The sequence below is a fragment of the Trachinotus anak genome, unplaced genomic scaffold, assembly GCF_046630095.1.
Source record: "Trachinotus anak isolate AG129_WGS33_773 ecotype Australia unplaced genomic scaffold, CSIRO_AGI_Tana_v1 ptg000005l, whole genome shotgun sequence".
Classification (NCBI taxonomy): domain Eukaryota; kingdom Metazoa; phylum Chordata; class Actinopteri; order Carangiformes; family Carangidae; genus Trachinotus; species Trachinotus anak.
The window spans coordinates 23,418,995-23,443,833 of record NW_027273856.1 but is presented as its reverse complement, the minus strand read 5'-3'; the positions used below and the strand labels follow the sequence as shown (position 1 = coordinate 23,443,833).

The following is a 24,839-nucleotide window of genomic DNA, read 5'->3' as shown; positions in this document are numbered from 1 at the left end:
TTATTTTAATTATTGATATCATCGCTATTTTTACTCGTATTATTGCAAGTGATTATTATAACCAATAGAGGGCGCCACACACACACATACACACACACACGCACACAGACACGCACGCACTCACAAACACACACACAAAACGAAAAATATGGTTAATAAAAAAATATTAGAAATACACTATGTTTTATTTAGACACCAAAATTAGAGTTGTGACTAAAATGTACTGAGATAGTTGGAGAATAATATATAATAAAATACAACTTATGTTATGCTTGAAACAAGGATCACATATTTGAAAAATGCAGGTTAACACATTTACTTATCTTCCAATATATATGCCAATAACAATATATGTATCAGCCAAAATCAGCTGATATCAGCCCAGTGATGTATCAGCTAAGCTCCACCCATGAGGACTAACCCAGCTATGAGGAGTCCAACTCAAACAAACCATTACATAATGTTTTCTTGCTGGTATATGTGCAACCAACACAGAAATGTCATATTTATTTCTGATGCATGTTATGCTCTCACAAGATCTAATTTTAATGCTTTTTATGCAAATATTATACTATTTCAGTATACAGTAGTATAGTATAGTATAGTATAGTATAGTATAGTATAGTATAGAAATATCCCAGCCACAAGCAATCATGAACTTCTCAGTATAGTGTTTAGAGCTCAGAAGTTGCTGTTAATCATGGGAATTTGCATGGTGACAAGCATAATTTTGTCCCCTCTGACATACAGCTCCAAATGTTTCTTAATTTGGTGTCTTTCGCTGCCAACAAACCTGCTTAAACTCTGAAACAGGAGCTTACAAGCAGCGCTTGAATGCAACAGTTTTGCACCACCACAGTGCAAAACCTGTTGCTGAAATGTGGACCAACTGGATTCCACATGAATATTAAAATCCTCTTATGTAACTTGTAATCAACATGAAAGACAACATACTAACCAAAGTAAACAAGGCTTAAGTGGTAACCTACAGCTCCCAGATGAAGGACGATAACAGCTGCAACAGTAAAATTAGTGGACTTATGTAGTTGTAGTGACAGTGATAGTTTCTCATGGTCTTTGTTAAGGTTTCATGGTATTAAACCATTTACGAGTCTGACATTATTCCTGCTGTAGATGGTTGTTTTGCAGATGTAAGTGGTTAATGCGACCGCGTGTCCTTGAGTTGCTTCTGAGTTATGAAAGCCTTCTGGGAACATTTCTTTTATCAGCCGTATCAGAAGGAAAAACCTTAGTTAAGTGTTAACAATTCTTGTGTCCCCTGTGCAAAGAAGGAACATAATATTTACTTATTATGGTGAATAAATATTATTACAGTCGTGTGGTTCTTTGAAATTATGCCCAGGATAAAAAAACTAAAAAAACAAAACACTAATGGGTCACCTTCAAGAGTTGTTTCCAAGAGAAGGAGCCAGTGTACCAAGTTAATATGACTAAGGGTTTTCTTAGTACTTCCACTGGAGGTATCTGCTTTTCCAATCTAAATCTAAATCTTAGATGCAAATCCTTGGAAATTAAACTCTGTGAAATGATGATGCTTGTGTGTGTGTGTGTGTGTGTGTGTGTGTGTGTGTGTGTGTGTGTGTGTGTGTGTGTGTTTGAAAAAGATTCACTTTATCTGCTGTTCCAGAGTCAGACATGATTTTGTTTCTATAATGGTTGAGACTGAGCTGCATGAAGCTCTAATCTGACCCTAAATCTGTGGTTAAAGTTACCACCTCAGGCATGGGATTAAAACAAGGTTGTGTAACAGAAGCCTGAAAGGAATCAGTGCCAGTGAACACAGACCAGACTGTCCTACAAGGGGGCTGACAACAGAGCTCCTCTGTGGTATTGTTACGCCTTATCTTGAAATTCCTCTTTCTTTTTTTTTTGGACTAACCTCAAAGAGTTTTGTGAATTTTAAAGCCATAATTGTCCAATTTAAAATAATAAAACCATTTCCTTAACAAAGAAAAAAAAGTTCTGGTCCTTGTTCTTTGTTCTTTGTTGTACCACAAAAGGAAGATGCTGCATTAAAACAAAATCATACAACATAGAGACAATAAAACCCAAAGAGAAAATTAAAGACATTAAAATGAAAATGAAAACTTTAATAAGAGCCTAAAGATCTTTTGCTTTTTGATTAACTACCAGTCACCTCTGTCTGTCTGTGATTGTCGTTCATTGTCACAAATGAAGAATACAGCAGCCACAGGACTGTACTGCTTTGGTTGTAAGGGAGTGATATACTGTGCAGTTCAGGCCTTTACATTTCTCTTGCGGCTTGAGGGTAGTGGTGTCTTGGCCCTGATTACCATGGCAACAGGTCTCCATGTGGAATAACAGCTGTGGCACAGAGTGTTATGGCGTTTTTGGCTCATTGCCCAGCAGCTCCCTCCCCCAGGTCTTCTTTATGTCTCGCCCTTCACTTTCCGCCCTGGTCCAATGTAAGCTGCTGCACACTGTGCGAATCTTATTACACGATGACGAACAAAACACTGGGGCCCAGGCGGCTGAGGAGGCTCTCTGATTGGCTGGTGGGAGGAGGGCCTGCTGGTGAGTGTGCACATCCAGTGAGACGTCTTACATAAGATGCAAGGCTTCCCTTACTAGAAGGAGAACATGGAGTAAAAAGTGAGGGCCTCATCAGGTGGCTCTTTGTTTCTGTTTCAAAACACCTTCCTCCGCCAGCCCCCAGGGCCTCTTCCTGGAAGGCTTCATCTGTGAGACACACACACGTTCAGTCACATTCACATAGAGGCAGGCAAAACAAACTTTACGTATGCAGCTATTTCACCTCTACAAGAGATCAACATGTATGTATCACATTTTCTTGCACGTGTTTGTGTGCATTGTGTGTCTTGATTTTTCTCATCATGCATTGGTCCACAGTGGGTTATACTCTCAGTTCTGTAAGATGATCTCATGTTCACAGCTAAACGTCTGCAAAAAGACATTCTGTTCCCAACGGTAGGAAAACTGAATCAGAGCCATATTTGGAACATTGCAAATATTGATCTTCATTCGCTATTCCACATTTCTACCAAGGTCCTGAGAGCAAATAATGTAGCGCTCTTTCACTTTAGGGAGAACATAAGTTACATTAACTCTTGTTTAAAAAGGATTTTGACAGCAGAAATGACTAAATTACCAAACCCCCTGTAATTTAGTGTTTCCAGTTTGATTCTGTTGTATTTAAAAGCTGCTATTTTGCAACCAGACTAACATGTAAACTTCCATAGTCATGTAAGCGAGTGTGATTGAAGTACTTCACTTTGTTTCTATCTTGCTGTGTATACATACAAAATCTTAAGAAAACAAAAAGTAATGTTATTTGTAGAACGTTTGCTGGATGTGAGAGCAGCGTGAGATCGTGCAGCGTGAAATTATTCCCACTTGCTGGAGTTATGGGAGTGTGTGAAGAAGCTTGCTTACAATATCTGGAGATTTGTGATGAGAAAATCATAAGTTTTCATTTCAGCTACAGGGAACTCCTGCAGATTTATTGACACACATTCACGGGGGAGAGAGGTACCAATTAGCGACGAGAGCTCCTGTAGTGTTTGACTGAAATGAAAGCCAGCACGCTCTTCAGGATCACTGGCTCACGATAGAGACTGAATGGAAAATCTGCCTCGCTTTACTTAACGCTGAATTTCGCTGAATGAAGTGAATCCCTCTGTGGACTCAGCTTATCTGTCTGCCCTCTGTGCTCCTAGCTTCTGCAGCACAACTGCAAACGAAAACCAATAAGGTCACCTGGAACAGCTGCAATTACTGATACAGAGAAACTGAAGAAAGGCTGTGAAGCGTGTGGTGAAGGACACTGCTGTCCTCAGGGTTACACTTTATGATCCCGTTTGATGAAGGAGCTGCAGCAGCTTCGGTTTAGTGCATTTATTGATGTGCTGAGTGGGACACTTTCCTCATCTGGGATGTTTATTTTCCCATTCTTCTTCTGTGGGAGATTATTGTCTGAGTTAATAAACAGTAGCTCCTTCTATATGTCTGTGGTTTGTATAGTGCTTGCTTGCTAATTGAATCCCACTTCTCTCAGCTACAACAATGGGGAAATAGCTTTGTCAGTATGAACAAACGAAACAGTTCTTCCTCAGATTTGCTTCAGTTTTGCTGCAGTGGCTGCTGACATGTGATATATAATACAAAGGCATTATATATCATCGGTTTCCTGATGCACAATTGAAATGATGCATTTAACTAAATGACCCCCCCCCCGCCTGATTTTTCAGCAGGCCTGTTGTCTAGTCTCCTCTCTGGAATTTGGCTTCAAAGTCCATTTTTCTGGCTTCTTTGACTGAAGCAAATGTTCTTTAATCTGCCCTCTGTACATGATGATTCTGAGCGGCACAAAACTCACACTTCGGGTTGAGGAGTCCCATATTTCACCTGTGCAACTGTATTATTGCTTAAGGCAAAACGTTTGCCTTGATGCTTCAAACCTAAATTATAGCAGAGGAACATTTATATCTCCACAGTAGAGTCAGTCAAAGCAGGTTTGTGCTTGTGGTTTGTAAAAAAAAAAATGGTGTGACCCTATGATTTTGGTCACACGAAGCTATTCGTAGGTTATATCTCAGGTCTCAGCCGCCAGCAGCACATGCTTAGTACGGCATCAGCATATTCCTCCGTATCATATTCCTATCATATCATCTCTCCAATCAAGCAAGCGCCAATACAAGTATCAACTTGTTCAAGAAATGCTGAATATGCGATCTGACTTTTTTCTTATATTATTGCTGATACTTACCAGTCAAATCACTAAAAGGTCAAATTTGAGGTGAATCTGACCATTTTATTTTGAAGCTGTTTCTGCGAGTCACTGTGTTTTAAGCTTTACTTCACAGAGGAGCCATTAAAGATCACTAAATGCATGCACCATTGGATCTTGTTTGCTGGAAATTATACACTGCCAGGAATACTGTAAGTGATATCTAATGCGCAGCAGCTTGTATAACCGACCACCCGGTGTGACCACTTGGCTCTTTCATACGGCTTTGAAACTAAATTAAATTGTTATAAAATTACAGCCAATCTACAGTATCACGCCTTTCCTTAAGAGAGATCCATCTTCACAGGATGGAAATGTTTAGCTTGACAGAGAACATGTCGTACTCAAAATATTTGCCATGGCACGCTCTCTGCCACACAGACAGTCAAAACGGAGGTCACATTGCCTGCGGTTTGTTGAGACAAGAGAATCTACTTGTGAAAGATTAAATTGTCTCTCCATGTTGTGAAAAAGGAAACCACAGAAACTGGCAGGCGTATGTGGAAAAGTTTTAATTGTCAAAGCTTGTTGTGTAATTGAAAGGCAGACAGACCTTGCTAAGACTTTCGCATAGAAACCGGTTTCCACATTTGTTTTACAGAAAGTACAGAAAACCACCAAATGTGGCTAAACGCAAATGTGACGTACCGTCACATTTCCCTTTTGTGTGAAAATAAATGCCACAGAGTTAATGGAAAAAAATAATGTAACATAAAAGTGGACAGAAACATGTAGAAAAAAAAAAAAAAAAAAAAAAAAAAAGTGTTAAGAAATGCTTTCACTTGCTGAAGCTCCCACACATTTAACAAATAGAATAAATAATGTTACGTGGAATAAACAGAAGAACAATTCTTAAGAATTATCGCTCTGCACAGCTCAAAATACAGATGCACTGTATCAGAAAAATCGCCCACACAGGCTCATTTACTCGTCAGTAATTTTAAGATAGACATCCATCTAAAGTGCAAAGGACACAACTTGTGTATTTGAATACCCCTCAATCCAAAGTTACATGATTTTAGCCCCACGAGCTTTAGTCCCTGAATACCTGAATTTTGACAATCCATGTAAGTTTGGCAGAAAAAACCCTGACCAATTTGGATTTCTAAAGAAAAACGGGTAGAAACGCTCACAGATACATAATGCAGCATTCCCTTGATTTTTGCCCAGAAAACATTGTGAAATTTTGCGCAATTCGTCAACATGCAAGTCATCTCTTTTTTAAACCAAACAAGTTCTCACAGGCCACCTTGATATCCCTGATACTGCTAACAACCTTCTACTGACAGACTGCTCCATAGCAGGAGTAGATAGACAGGAGCGGGGAGGATTGTCTTGCCCTCACTGACCTTCTGACATTCTGGTGACACGATAGCCTTGTGCCAGGCAAGCAGAGCCCTTCTGATTTTACAGAGAGAAGTGGGAGAACGACTATGATCAGGCCATGTTCCTCCATTCTCTTTGGTCAGTCTATACATTATGTACAAAGAACACTCAAGACCGATGCTGTGCTCCCTCAGTTGGCGCGAGCCATGCGCGTTTCCGCGCTGAAGTAGTTGAGCATCGTCTGGACGAGTTCTGGAAGATCGTAATCGTGCTTCCAGCCCCAGTCTTTCCGTGCGTTCGAGTCGTCGAAGTTCATTGGCCAACTGTCAGCTGGGAGGAGACAGAGAATTTCGTTTAAAGGAGGAACATCATGTTGGTTTGAGGTTTTCAGCATGCATCAGTTCATCATCTGATACAACTCATTGCAAACAACAATAACACACCCTTGCTTGCTTTTGTACTGAGCTGCTACACCCTCACTTGGTCTGGTATGAACTCATGGTGCCTAACATTAGATAGCATCAAATACAGAAGATAATGCTGAGTCACTGATGTTACCGAGTCAGTTTAATGACTCATGCTCCTTTTCTAATACATTTTAGCTGATCACAGATAAATTGAAAAGTGAATTACCAATTGCTTGTCTGACGGGGTCCACATCATATGTGACCTCCAGCTCGGGCATCTGCTTCTGGAGCTCCTGGGCCAGCTCCTCGGGGGTGAAGCTCATGGCATTGATGTTGTAGGTCCTCATGCTCAGTGTTTCAGCTGGCGCCTCCATCACCTCCAGAGTGGCACGAAGGCAGTCGTCGATGTACATCATGGGCAGCCGCGTGTCGGGTTTCAGGTTGCACTCAAACTTTCCGGTTTTGATTGCATCGTGGAAAATCTGGACGGCGTAGTCTGGTCCGGGACAGAAAACCAACGTTGTTATTGTACCAGTTTAGAAATAAGTGTGAGGTATTTGAGTTTAAAAAAAAAAAAAAAAAAAAAAAATGTTTGATGAGACTGCAGTTAGGAAAAACCAGAGTGATGACAACAACAGACAGAATTTGTGTGTAGCCGCGGGTGTGGTGGCTGTTTAGACAAGTTAGACAAAGATAGAGATTGAGATATCAGCTGGCCTAAAAATACAAGTCACGACAACTCTCTGGAATAAGTCAGTTACATAACAAACTTGTGACATGACAGGAGCGGGACAGGAATAGACATCCATTAAAACTGAAACCTTGTATAACGTCTGAATTTCATCTCTCTCACCTGTTGTGCCTCCTCCAGGCATGGAGTCAGCGGAGATGATTCCTGGGTAGCGGAGACAGCGGAAATCCAGGCCGTAGCGGTGGTGGTAGTACTGTCGCAGAGGGGAAGGAACCAGTTATTGGTAAAATCCTCTCTTTACCCCCCACACTAGCTACCTAAGATTTTAAATGGGTTCTCAGATCAGCTATCAAAGTTGTGGATTATAAATATCGGAGATCTCACCTCTCCCATCAGCTCTGCATGGACTTTGGAGACACCGTAGATGGTGCGAGGTCTCTGCACGCAGAGATCTGGCGTAGGGTTACGGGGTGAAGTAGGACCAAAGGCACCAATGGTGCTGGGAACAAACAGACGCAGGCCGTGCTCTGCTGCGATGTCCAGGATGTTGTGAAGCCCTAAAACACAAACAAACAAAAAAATAAAATAAATTAAAGACATTCCACTTAAACCAGTATTTAAGGAAACATTATTGATGGTGTACCGACTTAGCACTAAACTGAAGTTACACTTTCACTCACCGGTGATGTTAACAGAACGTGCCAGGGCCACGTTAGCCTCTCCAACAGCACTGAGGAGAGCGCTGTAGTGAACCAGCCAAGTGATGCGGTTGTTCACCACAATTTCCCTCAGGTTCTTGTAGTCCAGGATGTCTGAGTAGATGAAGGGGCCTGATGGTGATAGATAAAGGTTTTATAGATTAAACGTTTGAGTCATCTTGTGTATTTATGTTTATTTAGTAGCAGAAACGTCTTTTCACAGTCACTGTGTGTCATATTTTGATTTCAAGCAATTTAGCAGAAACAGTTTTCAGGAAAATGTGACGTCCTATTTGGCGCAAGACAAGTACAAAACAGCCTGTACATTTGTAACACGTTTCATCACCTCTTCCTGGCCGGTATTTCCTAATACCTGAAATTCTAAATGTCTCTGTGTCAGTCAGAGGAACTTTGCAGTCTGTCATGTGATGAATGACTAAGCTGAACGCTCTTAATGTTGTTTTGCACAAAAACCTATGCCCCAGATGTAGGTAAGGTTATCAGATACACCCTCAAAAACCTGACCCCTCTTGAAAGTAAATAAAAGACACTCACCGCTGTGGAAAACATTGCTTGGAGGTTTCCTGATGTCAGACAGAATCACATTGTTCTTGCCGAACCTCTTCCTGTGAAACCGAGATTGGACAGCTTGAAAATGAATCAAAAACTGTTCTCACATTGTTATGATGGTATCTGATAAGTGATTACTGTTTGCAGCCTGTAGACCAATGGTGTGTAATCTGTGCAATGACAAATTAGAAGTCTTACCTCAGCAGTTTGGCGAGCCCCACCCCGAGCTGGCCAAGGCCACCTGCCGTTAGACGGAGAGAGACAGAAACACATGAAATCAATAGCAGCTAATCATCATCAGCGCTGGTTTCCATGGAGACTGAAGAAGGTAGGCTCTAAGAAAAAAAACAGGCCACAGCACTTGATGCCTTTATTTTGTCTTAAATTGGCATCTCATTGTGCTTTCGTTGCCAAACTTGTTAGAGAACCTGCTGATAGAGCCCGTATGGAGCATAACTTAACTTGTGCTCCATTATAGTCAGCAGATGTTTAGCACACAACCAAAAACAGATGCCGCGTACCTGTAATGAGCACCTTGGGGTGGTCTGTTTCTGAGAAGGACACAGAGTGGAAGCTGGCATCGGACGTCACCTGTCGAGGGGAGAAGCTGATGTTGCGTACGGCCACCGTCAGGGGCTGGCAGCCGCACCCTGGGGTGCTGAGCAGGGCCTGCTTGGTCACCTTGCTGAGGGTTCTGACTACAGCCATGCTGGTACCTGCAGAAAAAAACAAAAAACAAAACAAGAGTGCGTTCACGCTTTGGTGTGATTTCAGGGCTGACTAACTCCACAGGTCAGAAAAATTTGGTGCTGTAAAAGTTGTTTTTTTTTCCCCCCCTTCATGAGCATAAGACTTATTTTACATGAAAGTCCCAGCAGTTAATTGAAAGCCACTGGAGCTAGACATTTGAATATATGACTGCCATCATCTGGTGGCCTCTTTCAGGGTATATATTCTGGCCAAGGCATAAAGATCTGTGTCAACAGATTTGGGCTCCTCTCCAGACCTCAGGCGCCAAGAGACACGGCGGACAGACTGCAAAACTGGCCCTGAGGGGAACTTCATGTACTAACTCTGTGCATCTGCGGTAAAACGGTGAAATCGGCTTGAGAGGCAGGAAAAAAAAAAAAAAGTGTCTGTAGGGAGGGACACGTAGGCTTCGCTTAAATGCAAATGATAGGCTATTGTGTTCCACACAGGCACAGCGGGGCGCTCAACCGCATAGAAACGCCAAAGATTTCAGCCTCTTCCTTCCACTCACAGCCTGGTTACAAAACTTTAACGGGACGGTGCTGCAGACGCGCGTCTCACAAAACGGCACAGGACGCAGGGAACATGGAGCCAGCGCAGTGAGAGCGGCTCTCTGAGGCGCAGCTCCATTTCCATAAAAAGAGCTTAAGCGTGAATTTGAAGTCTGTCCTGCGGAAAAGCAGCCTGACCCCGAGTTCCTCTATTTGCTCATCAATGCACCGCCTCAACCTCTGCGCAGCGCATCTGCTCGGAGGTGAACTTACCGAGAGAGCTGGGGGCTTCCAAAAAAGGAAGGAAGGGGAATAAGTTGAGTGTATTTATACTGCCCTGCCTTCAGCGACGACCAATCAGGAGGAGAGGGCGTACAGCGCCGCAGCAGCGGCAGAAGCACACGAAAACAGTGTCAGTGGGTTTGGAAATGTTTTTTTGGCACGTTTTTAGCAAATGACCCGACCAAAGCTCTGGTCTTGAACTCCCTGCGGAGGAACTCTCATTTGGAGTAAGAAAAATACGTCACCATATATTATACGGCATCCTTGTTGTTATAGGGGGAAATCACTGGATAAGAAAAACTTCAGACTTGACTGTTTTAAGCGAAAAAGCGGTGCGCTCCTGGTCCGCTTTGCTTGTGGTGCCGACCCTTTGCCCTCCTCACAGGATGCGCTGCCCACTGTTGTGCCAACGCGGTTTTACGTGGACACCACGTAAGCCGCTTGAGTAACGGGGGGCTCAGAGCTGCTCCCCCCTTTGCTGATGCGGCGCGTCATGGTGGATTTTTTTTTTTTTTTTTTTTAAAGAACTGCCTATAATTTACTTCCTTGATGACAGGCTCGGTGATCCTCATATATGTTTAAGAAGCTGACAACAACCAGCCTTCCACATTTTAAGAAAGGGAGGCCTGGTACTGGCACTCAGCCATCCAGACTAAGGAAACCAGGCCAGGCCGCCGGTAATGAAGCTGTCTTGGCACAACGCGTCACTGTTAGACTACAGCAGTCTGGTCCCTTATATAATTTAGGAGGGGTCTCTGCTGTGGCCAAAATAAAAGGGGGGCGAGGGTCGCAGAAGCAGCATGTGTTCACTGTAGACACAATAAACAGCTTCCAGGCTCGTACATGTGGATGAACCAGGTTAAAACACTCATTTTATTCCAGTTTCCACATGTGCGCATGTGGTTTAATACAGGAAATATAACGGAAGCAGTTTACTCACCGGATGATCTACAGGAGTAAAAAGCAGACCAAAAAAAAATAAAAAATAAAAAAATCCTGGCTGGCTTTATGAGAATGAAACGCGGTTTGTTCCTCTGAGCCGATCCTGTGGCCTGAAGTGCTCTGACCTGCTGCCTGTGTTATCTCCGTCCAGTGTTGCATCAGCTGCGTCTTCAAGCTATATATCAGCGGCCATCTGGTTTCAGGGAAAGCCGGCTTTCTCTCGGATTGGTGGAGCCCCGGAGGTGCGGTCCTCCCTCACAAACCACTCCCACAGAGCGTCACCGACACCCACCACCCACCACCCACCACCCTGCAGCCCAGCTCAGCTCAGCTCAGCCAGACTCGGCTCGGCTCGGCTCGGCTCGGCTCAAACCAGGCTGAAAGGCCACGAGTACGGTTTTAAGAGGTCTATACACGCGTCCACGGAGCCATGTGGTCGTGGTGACTGGTTCTGGGTGCTGTGAGTGTTTGTCTTATTTTGTAGGGGAAACAAAAAAAAAAAAAAAAAAAAGTGGAAAACCAGCTGATCCTAACTGGAACTCGATTAATTGATTATCATTTGGTATAAAATAATAAAACACTGCAGAACACAACTTTCCAGAACCCAAATGTATGTATTTAAATATCTTTTTTGTCTGACCAATAATATAAAACCCAAATAAAATCAGTTTATTTGATAAAAGACTATGAAAACCAGCAAAATCACATTTGATAACCAAGAACCAGTGACTTTTTAAATTTTTACTTAAATTACTTAAAAGTTTAGTCAGTATATACAACATTCAGTTTTTATTTACGCATTTTGTTATGTTGCAGCCTTATGCTAACGTCATTTAAATACATTTAAATGATTTTCTCACCAATCTACACTCAATCAATGGCAATAAATAATAAAAAAGTAATGGCAAAGCAAAAACAGAATTTTTGTATTTTTTTATTCAGACTCTTTGCTTACACTTATAATGTTCCCCGTTCCTCTTGATCATCTTTGAGATGTTTCAACATGTTGATTGGAGCCTTGAGGGGAAAAATTATGGGTGCAACATTAATTTAAAAAAAGTCAAAAAATTGAAGGGCTCTATAGCCTATTTAAGTAGGCTATAATATGTTAAGTCAAAACTTATGTCTAAAAACATCTAAAATGTGACTGAAACCACACAAGGGGCGAATATTTAGTTCTTAAATTACTGCTAGTTTGAAGTTCAGGCATCTAGAGATGGCTTTTAACCTGCAGGGTATTAGGTGATACAAGTCCCTGGTCTGAACCAGCCAGGCCCATAACTCTGTTTTTTGTGGCGTCTTATCAGATCAGATTTCTGATGCACTATTTTTCACAAAAGATTGACATATTTGTTTTGCACTGATGAGTTATTGGATTTATTTTCCTCTCTATCACCTGTAATATAACCACTCCATGTTAGTTTAGTGGTGATATTTGTTTGACATGAGAATATTAGAGCGTCATGTCTTCAGCTAGAACATCGAAAACAAGTAAGACCCCTTAAACAAATGAACTCACGTGTTTCTAGATATACAGTGTTATGACTGTACAAATACTGAGACAAGTTGATGAGTAATTTAAAAGGACTTCACAGGAAGCGAAACGAAGGATAAACCTGATGTAGCCTTGTAATCAAACACTTATGATTAAATAACTAAATCATTGTGGTTGCACTGCAGGTTTTTGTGACTTGCCGGTGAAAGGGAGTTTTGAAACTCTACAGCCTCTCTGATTTGAATGTAACAGAATCCATTCATATTTTCTGGTGGCCTAGGTGAAGGTATGATGTGAGCATGTACACACCCTGTGTTTGACTTTGAGGTTTGTTTGCTGTAGATAGAGGAGGTCCACAGAGGGTGAGGAGTGTCTCTGAGTGGAGCGAGCAAAGGGTGGGCTTAAGATCTGTGCCTGCATGTGAGTGGTGGACAGGAGCACACCCCCCCGCCGGTCATCACAGGGAAGGAAATGACTAACTCAAAAACAAGTTAATCTGCAAATTGACACACTTTTTCTAAAAACAAAACCAGGATATCTTCGAGGAAAACTGATACGGATATTACCAGGTCTGAACAAGGCCTGAGATCACATTCTGTTTATGAAAATCACCATTGTTTTGCCTCATGTAGATGAACTTTGATAACCCAAGTCCTCCATTCTTCACTCCCAGCCAGCGTGAGAGGAAAACGACACTTGATAACTGTGAGATGACACGAAGTTCTCACTCCATGTGCCAAATGAGTAGGGATTAAAAGTTTTATGAAATCCAATAGTATTACTCCAGAGAAACGCCCATTTTAACCTGACACTTGAATGAGGGTTAGGGTTATATAAAACACTATCAAGGTTTCCTAAGTTAAGTAAATCAATACTTTCAGCAGTGAAATCAGAGTCCTGACAGCGGCAAGGCCACAAGAATGTGGGGAGAAGAGTAATAGCTGAACAGTAGCACTGTAAACACTGGTTGGCATCACATGCCTCCGAGAGGCAGCTGATCTTGGGCTATTTATTGCTCAGTCACCTCATCAGGTGATGATTTCATCACAGCGATGGTAACATATTTTGTGAGGTGGCTCGGGTGCTGTTTACTAATCTCTGGATAACCTTTATTGGGTAAATTGAATTCTATGCCACCTGCTGCTGTATAGTGGAAAGCTGCACTATTGTCATTGGGCAGTGACAGACATGATGCCTCTCACATCACACATTATCAGGTTATTTGATCCACCTTTTATATAAAAATATAAATTAGTACACAGTTAATCTAATAACGTATTTATAGTCCATGAAAGCTTAAGACAAAAAGAAAAAAAAAATCAAACTGGTGACTTAAAGTTATAAAAAATCTTGCTGTGATGACACAAACTGAATAATTACAAAACCCAACATCTTTTGTGCTGTAATTTTTAATGCTTTGAAAACTACAAAAGAAAAACATTTAATCATTTGAACCATAATATAATTTTACAAAAAAAAACTTAAATTTTATTTTGAATTCTGCTTTTACAGTAAGGCTTTGCACAAAGTTGAAAAGTGCAACAACAACAGACAAAAATATTGTTTGTCAACAGTGTTTTGTTGACTATAGTGACCAAGCAACAAGCATTTGAGGAAGGCAAACGCAAGACCTTTTTAGAACCATAAAATCAAATTATCTAGGTGAATCTCATTGATCCATTCATGCACACACAAAGCATCAAGGTAAAGTGTCTCTTTTTGGCTGAAGGAAACAATGTACATGGTGCAGGAATGAAGTATACATGTAAACATTCCCTTTACAAAGCTGTTTACTGTAGTGGTTGGAATCAGTTCTGTTTAGTGTGATCATTACATTACTCATTCTTGAAGCAAAATCTATGAAATATAAGAAGATGACATGGAAATAAACAGACGAAAACATTTTAGTGCTTGCAAAACAAATAAAAACGGCCAATGATGAACACGGCTGATTGAATTTTATCCCGGACTGCATTTACAGTGCAGCATAAAGTTTTCTTTATTGTATTGGGCTAACTGAAGCTAACTTTATCTATGGACAGCAGTGAAAGATCAGCTTTAATGCCACTATGCAAAGAAAGTTTAGATCAAGTTATTTTAAACATATTTAGCTGCTTCTTTAACAACAATGCAATAAAAGGTTTAGAAACACCAACGATGTTTTCTCGTGACTTTCCTGACCACAGTTTTTCTATGATGAGTCCAAGGTTGGTGAGAAAATTGTTACTTTGGATGCAGAAGCTGACATTGAGGTGAAATTTCCTGTGACACACTGTCTTTTTGTTCTGCACAGACTTTGAGTGAATGTAGTTTGAGTTTCATTAGTTGGATATATTGGCATATATTTGTTTTCACATTTAATATTAAGACATTTATTGTCTATAATGGCAACCACTAAGAGCCCTAACAAAATAAAAAAAAAATGCTAATTACAAGAATTATAATTAGAAGAGTATGTTTCTGATATTGTGGTATAGTATAATGGCTTCACACATGTATACACATAGTTATTGAAATGCCTTTCATACAAAGTGCATTAGTTTTGAATGTTATACCACAAAACAGCAGATATACATTTTGATTCATAATGTATTTGAGCACAACAATTATTATCTAACTTTAGTTACTAAAATATAAATTGGTCTTTAAAGCAGTTTCTCACATTAAGCAGACAAACCTTCATATGTTCAACTCTGTCAAGTCTCGCTGATAATCAGGCTTTTGTTGCTATAATCATGACAACAAGACCCTCAGCACCGTCATTACACTTTTTCCACATCATGCTCTCGGACACTTTTTAATAGTTTACTATTATGCATAATAAGCTTGGGGGAAAAAAAGACATTTCCAAGCAAGCTGATGGATATTATTGTTTCATTAAATAAATCTTACATGTAATTAATCAAACTCTGTGGCCATGCAACTAACTGGAATGTCAAGTAATGATCTGACAAACGCACAACAATCAGGATATTTTGGTCAGAATCGCATTAAAGATGCCTCTCCTCTCACCGTACAGTACAGTAGGTGCTGACCCTACCTACGCATATTACATCATCTCAGTGTGCAGCGAAGTCACAGGCTGCCTTATAGCACCTTATATGTTGCCATAGTTACTCTGCAGTGCTTCAGCGGCATATACATTCAGCAGGATGTTTGGTGAAAATGTGTACCCTGTAGTAGGTGAACGTCTACACACCGTCCTTCAAATGCCCCTGTTTATCTCCCTCCTCAACAACATGAACGCCCACCAACACACATGAGTCCAACATGTAGTTTTTGGGAGAAAATGGCCTCGCTCACTCAATGTCAAAATATCTGCGCATGTAAATATAGACACTAAGTGTAAGACGTGACAGTGTGACGAGGCTTTGCGCCTGTGAAATTGGCTGACAGCATAATTCAAGAAAATGAAGCAGTTTTCTGAACATACGCTCCTGCTTGCACGCTCATATTCGAGGCCTGTGAGATGAGACTGTTTGGCTTTTAGCAGCACTCTGAGAAATAACTGGATGTGTTTTTTTGTTTTTTTTCATTTCTAAATGTTTTCCCTCTCACTCTTGCTTAGTTTCAATGTGACAATTAAGTCATGTTGGCTTTGTAAAGAATAACTGCCTTCAAGCATAATCAAAGAGAGATTGATTTTGACATTAATGTAGGCATAAGGCCGTCATTACATTTTTCATCTGTGCAAAAATATAAAACAAATGAAAACAATTTAACAGCTAACGATGCCTAAAACTGGGCTGACAGATCTGTTTTTGTTTTTTTTTTTAAATTTAGTTACATTTTCTACCTCTTTCTCTCATTTTCCTTCCTGTCACAACTCTCGCTCTCTTCCTATGGCGTTTGCAGCAGGGGATCTTCAGTTTCCAGCTGGGCCAGCTGCCTGCGTAGGCTGTTTACTTTGTTCTGTAGCTCCTTGTTGTAATCAATTATATGAACCATTTCCTCATAGGCTTCGTCCAGATACTTGGAGGAGCGGTTCCAGCGAAGGAACACTCCTGTGGCAGAAGAAGAGGGGACTCATTTAAGTACTCATGAAAGAAAGACCTAGCACAAGGAAGAGGTTTCTCTGTTTACTGTTCTGTTCAAAACACTGCAGCCACACAGCAGTGTGTGAAATTCATGCATAAGAAAATATGGAGTGCTCACAAACAATACATAGAGTTAAAACAACATATTAAAAAAAGAAAATAAAACCAGCACTGATCATGTGAATTGCTCTCACACACTGGGTTGGGTATTTTGGACAGAGGAGAGGAGGATCGTGTGGAACTGGTGTGCGGGAAAGTCCAGTGTGACCACAGAGATGTGCTCTATGTCTGGAATGCACAACACAGTGAAGATGTGACTTGTCTGTCAGAATAAGAGCAAGTGTATCAAATGACCTGAGCTTCTCCAAATCAAAGCTCCGTGACAGGGAAGTGAAATGCCTGCAGATAAGGGTTAGATAACAAGTATTTACTGTGCATGCGTATGGCTTCTCAATTATCTCAATTATTTCAGCATGTCATTTATTTATATTTGTAAATCAGTCAAAATAGTCTCTGCAAATCCAAGAGGGAATTACAAACCTAGAAATAAAAGAAAAATCAATCTGTGAAGTTGAATTATGAATGATGGCTGATATAGAGATAGTGGTTATTCATTACAGACCTATTGTCCAGCTTTAATAGTTGCCTGCTCTAGATTTTGAACCTGAAAATTAGAAATGACAGTTTTTGATTCCAGGTCAATAGGAACAAAATGCTTCTGTGTGCCTGGGTGACATAAATAGCATGACATGGGGGAGGGGTCTGGATGTGTGTTCCTATATGACACAGACGTTACTGGCAGGATTACACAATAAATGGTGGGGTATAAAACCTACATCTTAGGTTTCCCATTACATAGTATGTAGCCTTTGCACTGCTGCTCTGCATTTGTGTAAACACTTATAAAAATTACTTATAAAACTTTATCCTAAATCTAAGACAATGAAACGTCACACAGTCACAGTAGTATTTATTTTCTGTATTCCTACTGAAGGAATGTAGTGTGAGGACAGGAGGTGTGCCCTCAGTACTGCACAGATATTTCAGGTGTATGTTTCTGGAATTGTATAAAGGTTTTCAGTTCTCATTAGTGTCAGCAGCTACAGATTTTGACGTCCATGGGGTCCGTAACGTCAGTCCAGACATGCGTCATTCTCTATCAAAGAGCTGCGTAAGCAGGATGTCTGTTGCATTTCATTTGCTTCAGTCAGCTCTCATATGTTCCACTTCATATAGAGTGAGGGTGTAGCTCTAAGGCTTTAGGCAGGAAGGGGGGGCCCCTCACACAGAAACGACTGAACCTAATGACCTCTGATCGGTCCTGACCCCCTCCCCCTTTTTTTCTTTATGAATGGTCTTTGCTTTTAGCTGATATGCGATTCAGCATCTTTTAGCACAGTTAATGTCAATGAATTCAGAACTATTGAAATGAACTCATAAAGTCTAATATATATATATATATATATATATATATATACATACATACATACATACACACACTATTTCAGAATGTAATGATATGAGCTCATTCACACTTATTTAATATGTTTGTTGCATTCCATGAAGTCATTTCATACCCCAGAATTTATGAAAGATTGGAAAATGTATTTCCGTAAATAGATACTTAGAGTGGTATCTAAATAATTCACTGTAATCCTTGATTTAAAATAACCATGAGTTACAAGAAAACTATCTCAAGTCTTTGGAGTCACTCTGCTTGGAAAAGTCAGCAGCCTGATAAACTTTCAGTCTCATATGGAGGTAAAGTTTTTGTTCAAGGGCACCTCATGCTTTGATATATAAGCCTTCAGTATACAAATACACTGTGTGTAAATATTACTACGGACACGTACAAAGTGTGCCACGGGACTAAGATTAACCTGCATATGACTGCAAACTGATGACTTGTCGTGAACCATTACTGCAACTGTCCAGTGTCAGGGAGCTCAGGTGTCAGACAGGAAACCTGCTGTGCAGGATATAATAAGACAAACATGCTGGACACACACGTCACTAACATGTCTGACAATCAATCTGAGCAATGTTGAAAATGTAAAGGTGCTAAAAGTCAAGCGAGGGCCAAATGCAGAGTTTGACCTCTTCATGTAACACGGCCATTGTGGAGGGATATTAGAAGAAAGAGGCTAGAAAAGGCTCAGAGGTTTGTTGATACAGTATACTGGAACAAACTAACAATATTTTTAATTAACAACTTCTTTACCAATCATCTAAATGACCAATCATCTAAAATTTAACAAAGGCCCAATCAAATTTCCGACTAATTATCTCACCTCTAGTTCACTGTAAATGTTTATCTTTACAGAACATGTTGTTCTGTATGCTTCCAGTGTTACAGAGCATGCTGTGTTGTTTATTGTATTTCAAATGGTTTGCTTTATGTCTTTATCTAACTTTGAACATACAGGGACAAATGTAAATGCTGATCAATTTTCCATGCTACAATATTTGCTAGTAACTCACAGGGTCACCAAGTTCATCACTGGCACAAACTGTCAAATGAATGGTGCCCTCTTCTGGTGAGAGTTCAGAATGTCCCGTCTAAGCAAAGATGTAAACGCGGATGAGACGATGAGCAATTTGTGGTGGTGTACCTGTGGTTATTACAGCAGTTTTCCCACCCCTTCATTATGGCTGTTTTAAACGTGAGTAATGGGTATTAGCTGCTGATTTCAGGTTTCAGGTCTGGTTTCAGGTTTGAGCTTGTCTTCATCACAAGCATAAACCCAAAGCATGAGTCAAAACCTCAGTGTCATGAGAACTATCGTGTCATTGTGTAAGTACACAACCTGTGATAGTTGAAATTGTGTACTCTGTGAATTTCATTTAGACATTATGCAACTGTCTTGTAGTTTAATGAACGATACCTTTATGATGAGCAACCCTGACCATCCTGTGTTACTTGTTCCAGCTATTCAAACAAAGTTATACTCAAAGCTGCTTTTAAATCCAGTTAAGTTCACTAGCTTTTGCCTTAATCCTAAGTAGGTCTGCTTATTGATAACAATGAATGAACGTTTTAAGTAGTTTACGGTTTTAGGTGACCTATTGCACATAATCTCAAGTCATTGCAATGTCTTTTGAATCTTACCCTCCCATAGCAGCAGACTCTGAGGGGCCACAGAGGGCCAGATCACAAGACTGTTGGCCTCGTAGAGCGGGTTGGTCAGATGCTCCAGCTCCTGGGGCCGATTCACCCATGACCAAAGGGACACAGTCTTCTCAGGCAGAGACAGTTTGGCTCTATGAAAAGTGTGAAAGGGTGTTCTGTTAACCAATAAGAACAATGGTTCCCTAGAGTGGGTTGTAATCTATATGACCACAGATCTGGGGATGAATAAGGAAAATCTAGTTGGAAAAAATGTTCTCTTCTCCCTCAAAAAAAATGTGAAAAAAAAATCAATAGTAAATGGTTGACATACTGGTAGCTGGCAGACCAAGCTCAGCAAACTTCAGACTTACCTCTCAGCTGCACTGTTGCCCAGGAAAGTACCAAACTGAGAGGCATAGGCATGTTCAAATAGCAGCACCAGGAAGCTCTCACTGAATTCAAAGGAGCAGGGGAACTGGCGAAGGATTTGCCACACACAATCCAAGAAGAGCAGAAAGACAGGAGCCTCTTGGCGAGGTTTGCTATTGGAGTAAGCTGACTGGGCACAGCGCTGCTGGAACGGGTGACCCGCCTGGATAGGGGGTCAAAGAGGTGAGAGGGGTTATGAGAGGAAATGCTAAGACCGTTAAAAAATTCTTACGGGACTGATTGCTGTAACTAATTACTATAACAACCAGCTTTTGTAAAGTGATAAATTCTTTTGTAATCTAATTTGTTGTTCCATGTATCACCGACTTAGGAAAAACCAAAATTCATGTTAAAAAAAACAAAGAGTGTCTAATTTCAAGCTTTTAAAATTGGATTTTTTCCCCCAATAATTTTCAGTAATTAATTTCATCAAAAAGATGCTAAAGATTTTGGCTCTCCTTCAAAGCACAGAGAAGCTCACCTGGAGCCACTCTCGCTCCACCAGGCCCTGGAAGCCTCTAATGGTCCTGCAAGCTGGATCAAGGATGATCTGAGCCAAGGAGGTCACTTGCAGGGTGGAGTCTGTCCCTTCTGTACCGTGAACAAGCACTGATGCCCCCTCCCTGAGAAAAAATACACAATGCAGTTTCTTAAAACTGTCACTTGCTATACTAGTATTTTAAAGAAAACAACAAAGACTCAGTGCTGAATACTGTGATTTTCTCAGTTTAGTGTGTACAATGGCAGTAGCAATAGTTGTGAAAGTGTTGCCTATGCTGCTTGGTAGTTACTGGTCCAGGATTAGCATAACAAGCAAATCAAACTCAGCTCTCTGACCTGTCGATACACTGAGCAGCCAGACAGGCAGTGGTGAGGATCTCCTTGACATGAGTCTGCCAGCTGGAAGCCTCCAACTTGCTTAACCAGCGGTCCATGCTGTGTGACTGGTCGTTGCAAGCCTCCACCAGCTTTATCAGGCTCTCCTGGAGGACATTAGCCCTAGAAATGACAGATGTGGCACAATTCTTAAAGAAACGTCTTAATTTTTCATCAATATTGAATATAAATTTCAGTCATACCAATATACCGTATGTTGAAATATCCAAACATTTCTGACAGTATCCAATTTTACTCAAAGAGTTTTAACAATGTCCAAGACAAAGAAAACAATATCAGAAACAAAACATGGTGCTTTAAATAGCTTAGTGCTCGTATTATATTATGTCATATGTTACTAGTCTATGTAGCCACTGATGACCCACCTTTCAATGGCCTTGTGGATCCTCCTCCACTGAGGGTAGTTAGCCTCAGATTCAAATCCTCCGCCTCGAGCTTTGGCCTGCTGGGCAAAATTTATAGTGCGCGTGTCAATGATGTAGCCACGTTTGCCAGGCCGCAGGGTGGCATTTATCAGTTTCTCGTCTTCCTTACACCGCCGCCCGTTGGTTCCGGTCAGAGGTTGTCCTGCTCTCATCATCACCTGAAGGTAGAAGTGATTTGAGGCACAGACAGTACAAGCAGCCATCACACTAATGAAATCCTCAAAGACTATTTTGCAACAGAAACAGTCAGACTTCACTTCCTCATGCTTACCATGCCATTCTTTTTGTGGTAATAGCTGAGTATTGGAAAACGGCCACTGTGACGGAAAGTAGCTACTTTTCTCAGTGTGTCGTCATCAATGTCTTTGGGCACTGCCACAAGAGGGGGGTATGATGGACACACGGTGAAGTCCTTGTTTACGTCACTCAGTCTCCACTCATCAGTCTGATAAAGGGGATGGTGGAAGGTTAAAAGACAGGTATTAAGCAAGTACAACAGAGGACTGAGAGAATGTAAGTGTGAAAGCGTCAGAAGGAATCAACAAACCATAGACTCCAGATCTTTAAAGGCATCCTCTGGGAGGAAAGAATTCCAGCCATCTTCTATGACCTCAAACATGGGCCGGTAAAAGAAAGGGTACATCAAGGAGACTGAATCAAGTGTGGACAGAGCCTAGAGAGGCATAAAAAGTATGCACTGGTTAATTGCATGTAAAATCTTACCTGATAATAGTAATATTAAAACTGAACATTTAATGGTTAACAATAGTTACAAGGAGTCTGTGCTGCCTATTGTTTTTTACCTCAATAGAGCTGGCAATGTTGAGACACTCCTCCATGCCAGGGATGTCCAGCTGGATCACCCTCAGATCTTTGCATTTGACAATGATGCTTCCCACAGACCCCACAAATCTGAAAGGCAAGTTGAAGATTCGCCATGAAAGGAAAGCACTGTAGCGAAGATTTGACTGTCATGGGAGAGACACCGAGGTTCAGCGTTGGCACTACTGTCTCGAAGCAAGACAGAAGACTGCCTCTGGTGTGAAACCCTGTGGAACTTACTTTCTGTGTGAAGTTTGCATGCTCTCTCCATGTTGAGTTTTCTGTTGGTGCTCTGGGTTACCCCACACTAATAGACAGCATGTTTTGTCATCATAAATTTTATAACCAGGGGAATCCAGCAGTTTTAACGGTCATGTGAACAGGATAGTGCATTCATGTGAAATCACTAGCTTACAGCAAACATTTAATACTCAATGCTGTTTACAGCTCCACACCCTCTTGAACCACATGAAATCAGTTCTCAACCTGTGTGTCACTGCAGCAAAAGCCCACAGTCAGACTTAAACTTCCTGTCACAACAGTTTCAATTCCTCTCACCACTGTAACAATGAGCCTACTATAGAAAAACAGCAGCAGAGTTTAATGCACAGATCTGGTGCATGTAATATCATGAGTTGCACGGAAAAGACACCGGCAACCACAGCCAAAAACACTTTCACTACATGTTCCCTCCCTTTATCTCTTTTATCTATTTAATGCCTTTTATCAAGAAGTCACACAATGCAAAGATACACTAAACAATCTGCACAACTTATGAAACTGCAGTTTGACAGTGACATTGGCTGAACAAAAGATTACAGACAAATATGTAAAATCCCCCCAACAGTTAGTCAGAAGCTCATCACCTCTTCTCTATAGAGTCTATGTTTGCGTGAAGCAGCCACAGCTCCTCCGTGTTGTCCTGTCTGGAGGAGAGAATGAGGTGATGACCAGTCAAACACAGAGTCCCCTCCACAGTGGGCATAAAAGGCCGGTGCAGGACAACACCATCCACCCTGGGTGTCTTTATCAGCTCTGCAAACTCCATGACCTGAGGAAAAGACAGCGAAGAGACAGGTTTTACTGACACATATGGTGAATAAGCTGATAAGCGGGGTTACTTATGCTGAGACAGACGAACTCACTCTCAGTACTGCTGCTTTTAAATAAAGACGTAATGCAAGTCAATTTATATGTCAATTTATATTTAATGAATAAAAGCTTCAGTATAAAACCATCCGTCAGCTGGACACAGTTAGCTTGTCTCAGGAAATGAGGCGGCTAACGTTAGCTAGCAGGCTAATCGTGACAGAAATAGGAATACTAGCCGTAGAAAAATTGTCCGTCATTTTTAAGGTTTCGTCAGACTGTTAACATCATGCCCACTTTAAATGTACAACATAAAAATGTACGTTTCTGGTTGAAATTAAAATGACTTATCGTAAAATTACCTTATTATCTTTTCCTTTATTTTGTTGTAGGGCGAGACTGGTACGTTCACAAAAACACGCCGACAGGAAACAACGAACGTGAAGTTTGGCTCAGGATAATATCCATCACAAATACCTAAAAAAAAATACTGTAAATTAATTATTAATTTACAGGTTTTCAAAGGTTGATTTACAGCTAAAAAATCCAGAATTATTTGTAAAAAAAATACTTTACAAGCTGCAGTTTCATTTTGATTGTAAACTGAGCCAATATAGGTGTCGAGGTTCGAGTTTGAGTTTCCAACTTTTAAAACTACCTCAAATGCTTAATACGATTTCAAGCCAGCATCGCAGTTTAGCTTCAGCTTGTGCAGAAGAAAATTACTTAAGAAATTGCACTTTCTAGTTTTAAATGCCATCCATCTCTTCATCCCCTGTTGAATGAAACTTAAAATAATATTTCAAAAAGACACTAGGTGGTGACATTGGAGCATTTTTGAGAAATGTGTCGTGTCGAAGATGCATGGATCTTTAATTCAACATCACCTTGATTTAATGCTTGGGTGATCATGAGAAATACATGTTAGTGTTGGCCAGGTAAAGGACCTTGTTGGTGGTATTATTACATAACATAGCATGTCAAAGCTTGTTCCAGGGGTAAACAGGATTCAGCCTGGTAATGGTGGACTGTTTGTTTGAGACTAAACCTGAGCTAAGACTAAACTGCACTTTTCTGCTTTATAGACGCTGATTGAATAATCAAGGGGAATAAGAAGCCACAAACACTGATGCACACAGAGATAATAAGTGGAGATAATTGAGATATAAAGATCATAATGGAGTCAGCTTCCCTAATAGCAGCTGGGAGTTTATTCTTAAAAAGGGAGGTGCAGCAGGAAAGAGCTGTTGCCTGAGGACTATGTCATAGTTGTAGGGATAGGATGGAGGCCTGCCTGCTGAGATCTAAAAGCACATAAAGGAACACACAGCGACCTTGAATGGGAGACTCCCTAAAGAGGTGAACACGTTTGGAGAGAGATGAAAAAAGAAGAAGAGCAGATGGCTTGGTGGAGGCTATAGTGTGCTCATTTGTTTTAGACACATCTTTGTCAGGACAGTGTGTGTGTGTGTGTGTGTGTCATGTATTGCAAATCAGCGCAGTACTTGCTTCAGTTGCAGCCTGTCTAGGCTTCACAATAGATGGTTTGCTCTGGGCCCTTCCAGCCCACATCATAGAGATGGCTGTATA

General features: G+C 40.9%; 3 protein-coding genes across 5 annotated transcripts in view; 1 reads left to right on the top strand and 2 right to left on the bottom strand.

The window, feature by feature from the left end:
- Window positions 1–24,839, top strand: part of rps12 (ribosomal protein S12) — a 177,963-nt gene that overhangs the window by 28,090 nt on the left and 125,034 nt on the right. The window lies entirely within an intron of this gene.
- Window positions 5,287–11,101, bottom strand: tdh (L-threonine dehydrogenase). Of its 2 annotated transcripts, none has more exons than XM_071479081.1 (9): window positions 10,945–11,101; window positions 9,003–9,197; window positions 8,680–8,722; window positions 8,467–8,537; window positions 7,894–8,043; window positions 7,598–7,770; window positions 7,376–7,466; window positions 6,749–7,018; window positions 5,287–6,445 (listed from the first exon to the last, which is right to left on the bottom strand). In XM_071479081.1, the coding sequence occupies exons 2-9, from the start codon at window positions 9,187–9,189 to the stop codon at window positions 6,306–6,308; spliced, it is 1,125 nt and encodes a 374-aa protein (XP_071335182.1). In that variant the 5' UTR covers window positions 9,190–9,197; window positions 10,945–11,101; the 3' UTR covers window positions 5,287–6,305. The 2 variants fall into 2 exon arrangements, with proteins under 2 accessions (XP_071335182.1, XP_071335183.1); XM_071479082.1 differs by lacking the exon at window positions 10,945–11,101 and adding an exon at window positions 9,996–10,112.
- Window positions 13,835–23,721, bottom strand: mtmr9 (myotubularin related protein 9). Its single transcript, XM_071479080.1, has 11 exons — window positions 23,612–23,721; window positions 23,027–23,211; window positions 22,142–22,250; window positions 21,886–22,011; window positions 21,610–21,783; window positions 21,279–21,496; window positions 20,854–21,015; window positions 20,498–20,639; window positions 19,959–20,179; window positions 19,588–19,739; window positions 13,835–16,445 (listed from the first exon to the last, which is right to left on the bottom strand). The coding sequence occupies exons 2-11, from the start codon at window positions 23,206–23,208 to the stop codon at window positions 16,282–16,284; spliced, it is 1,650 nt and encodes a 549-aa protein (XP_071335181.1). The 5' UTR covers window positions 23,209–23,211; window positions 23,612–23,721; the 3' UTR covers window positions 13,835–16,281.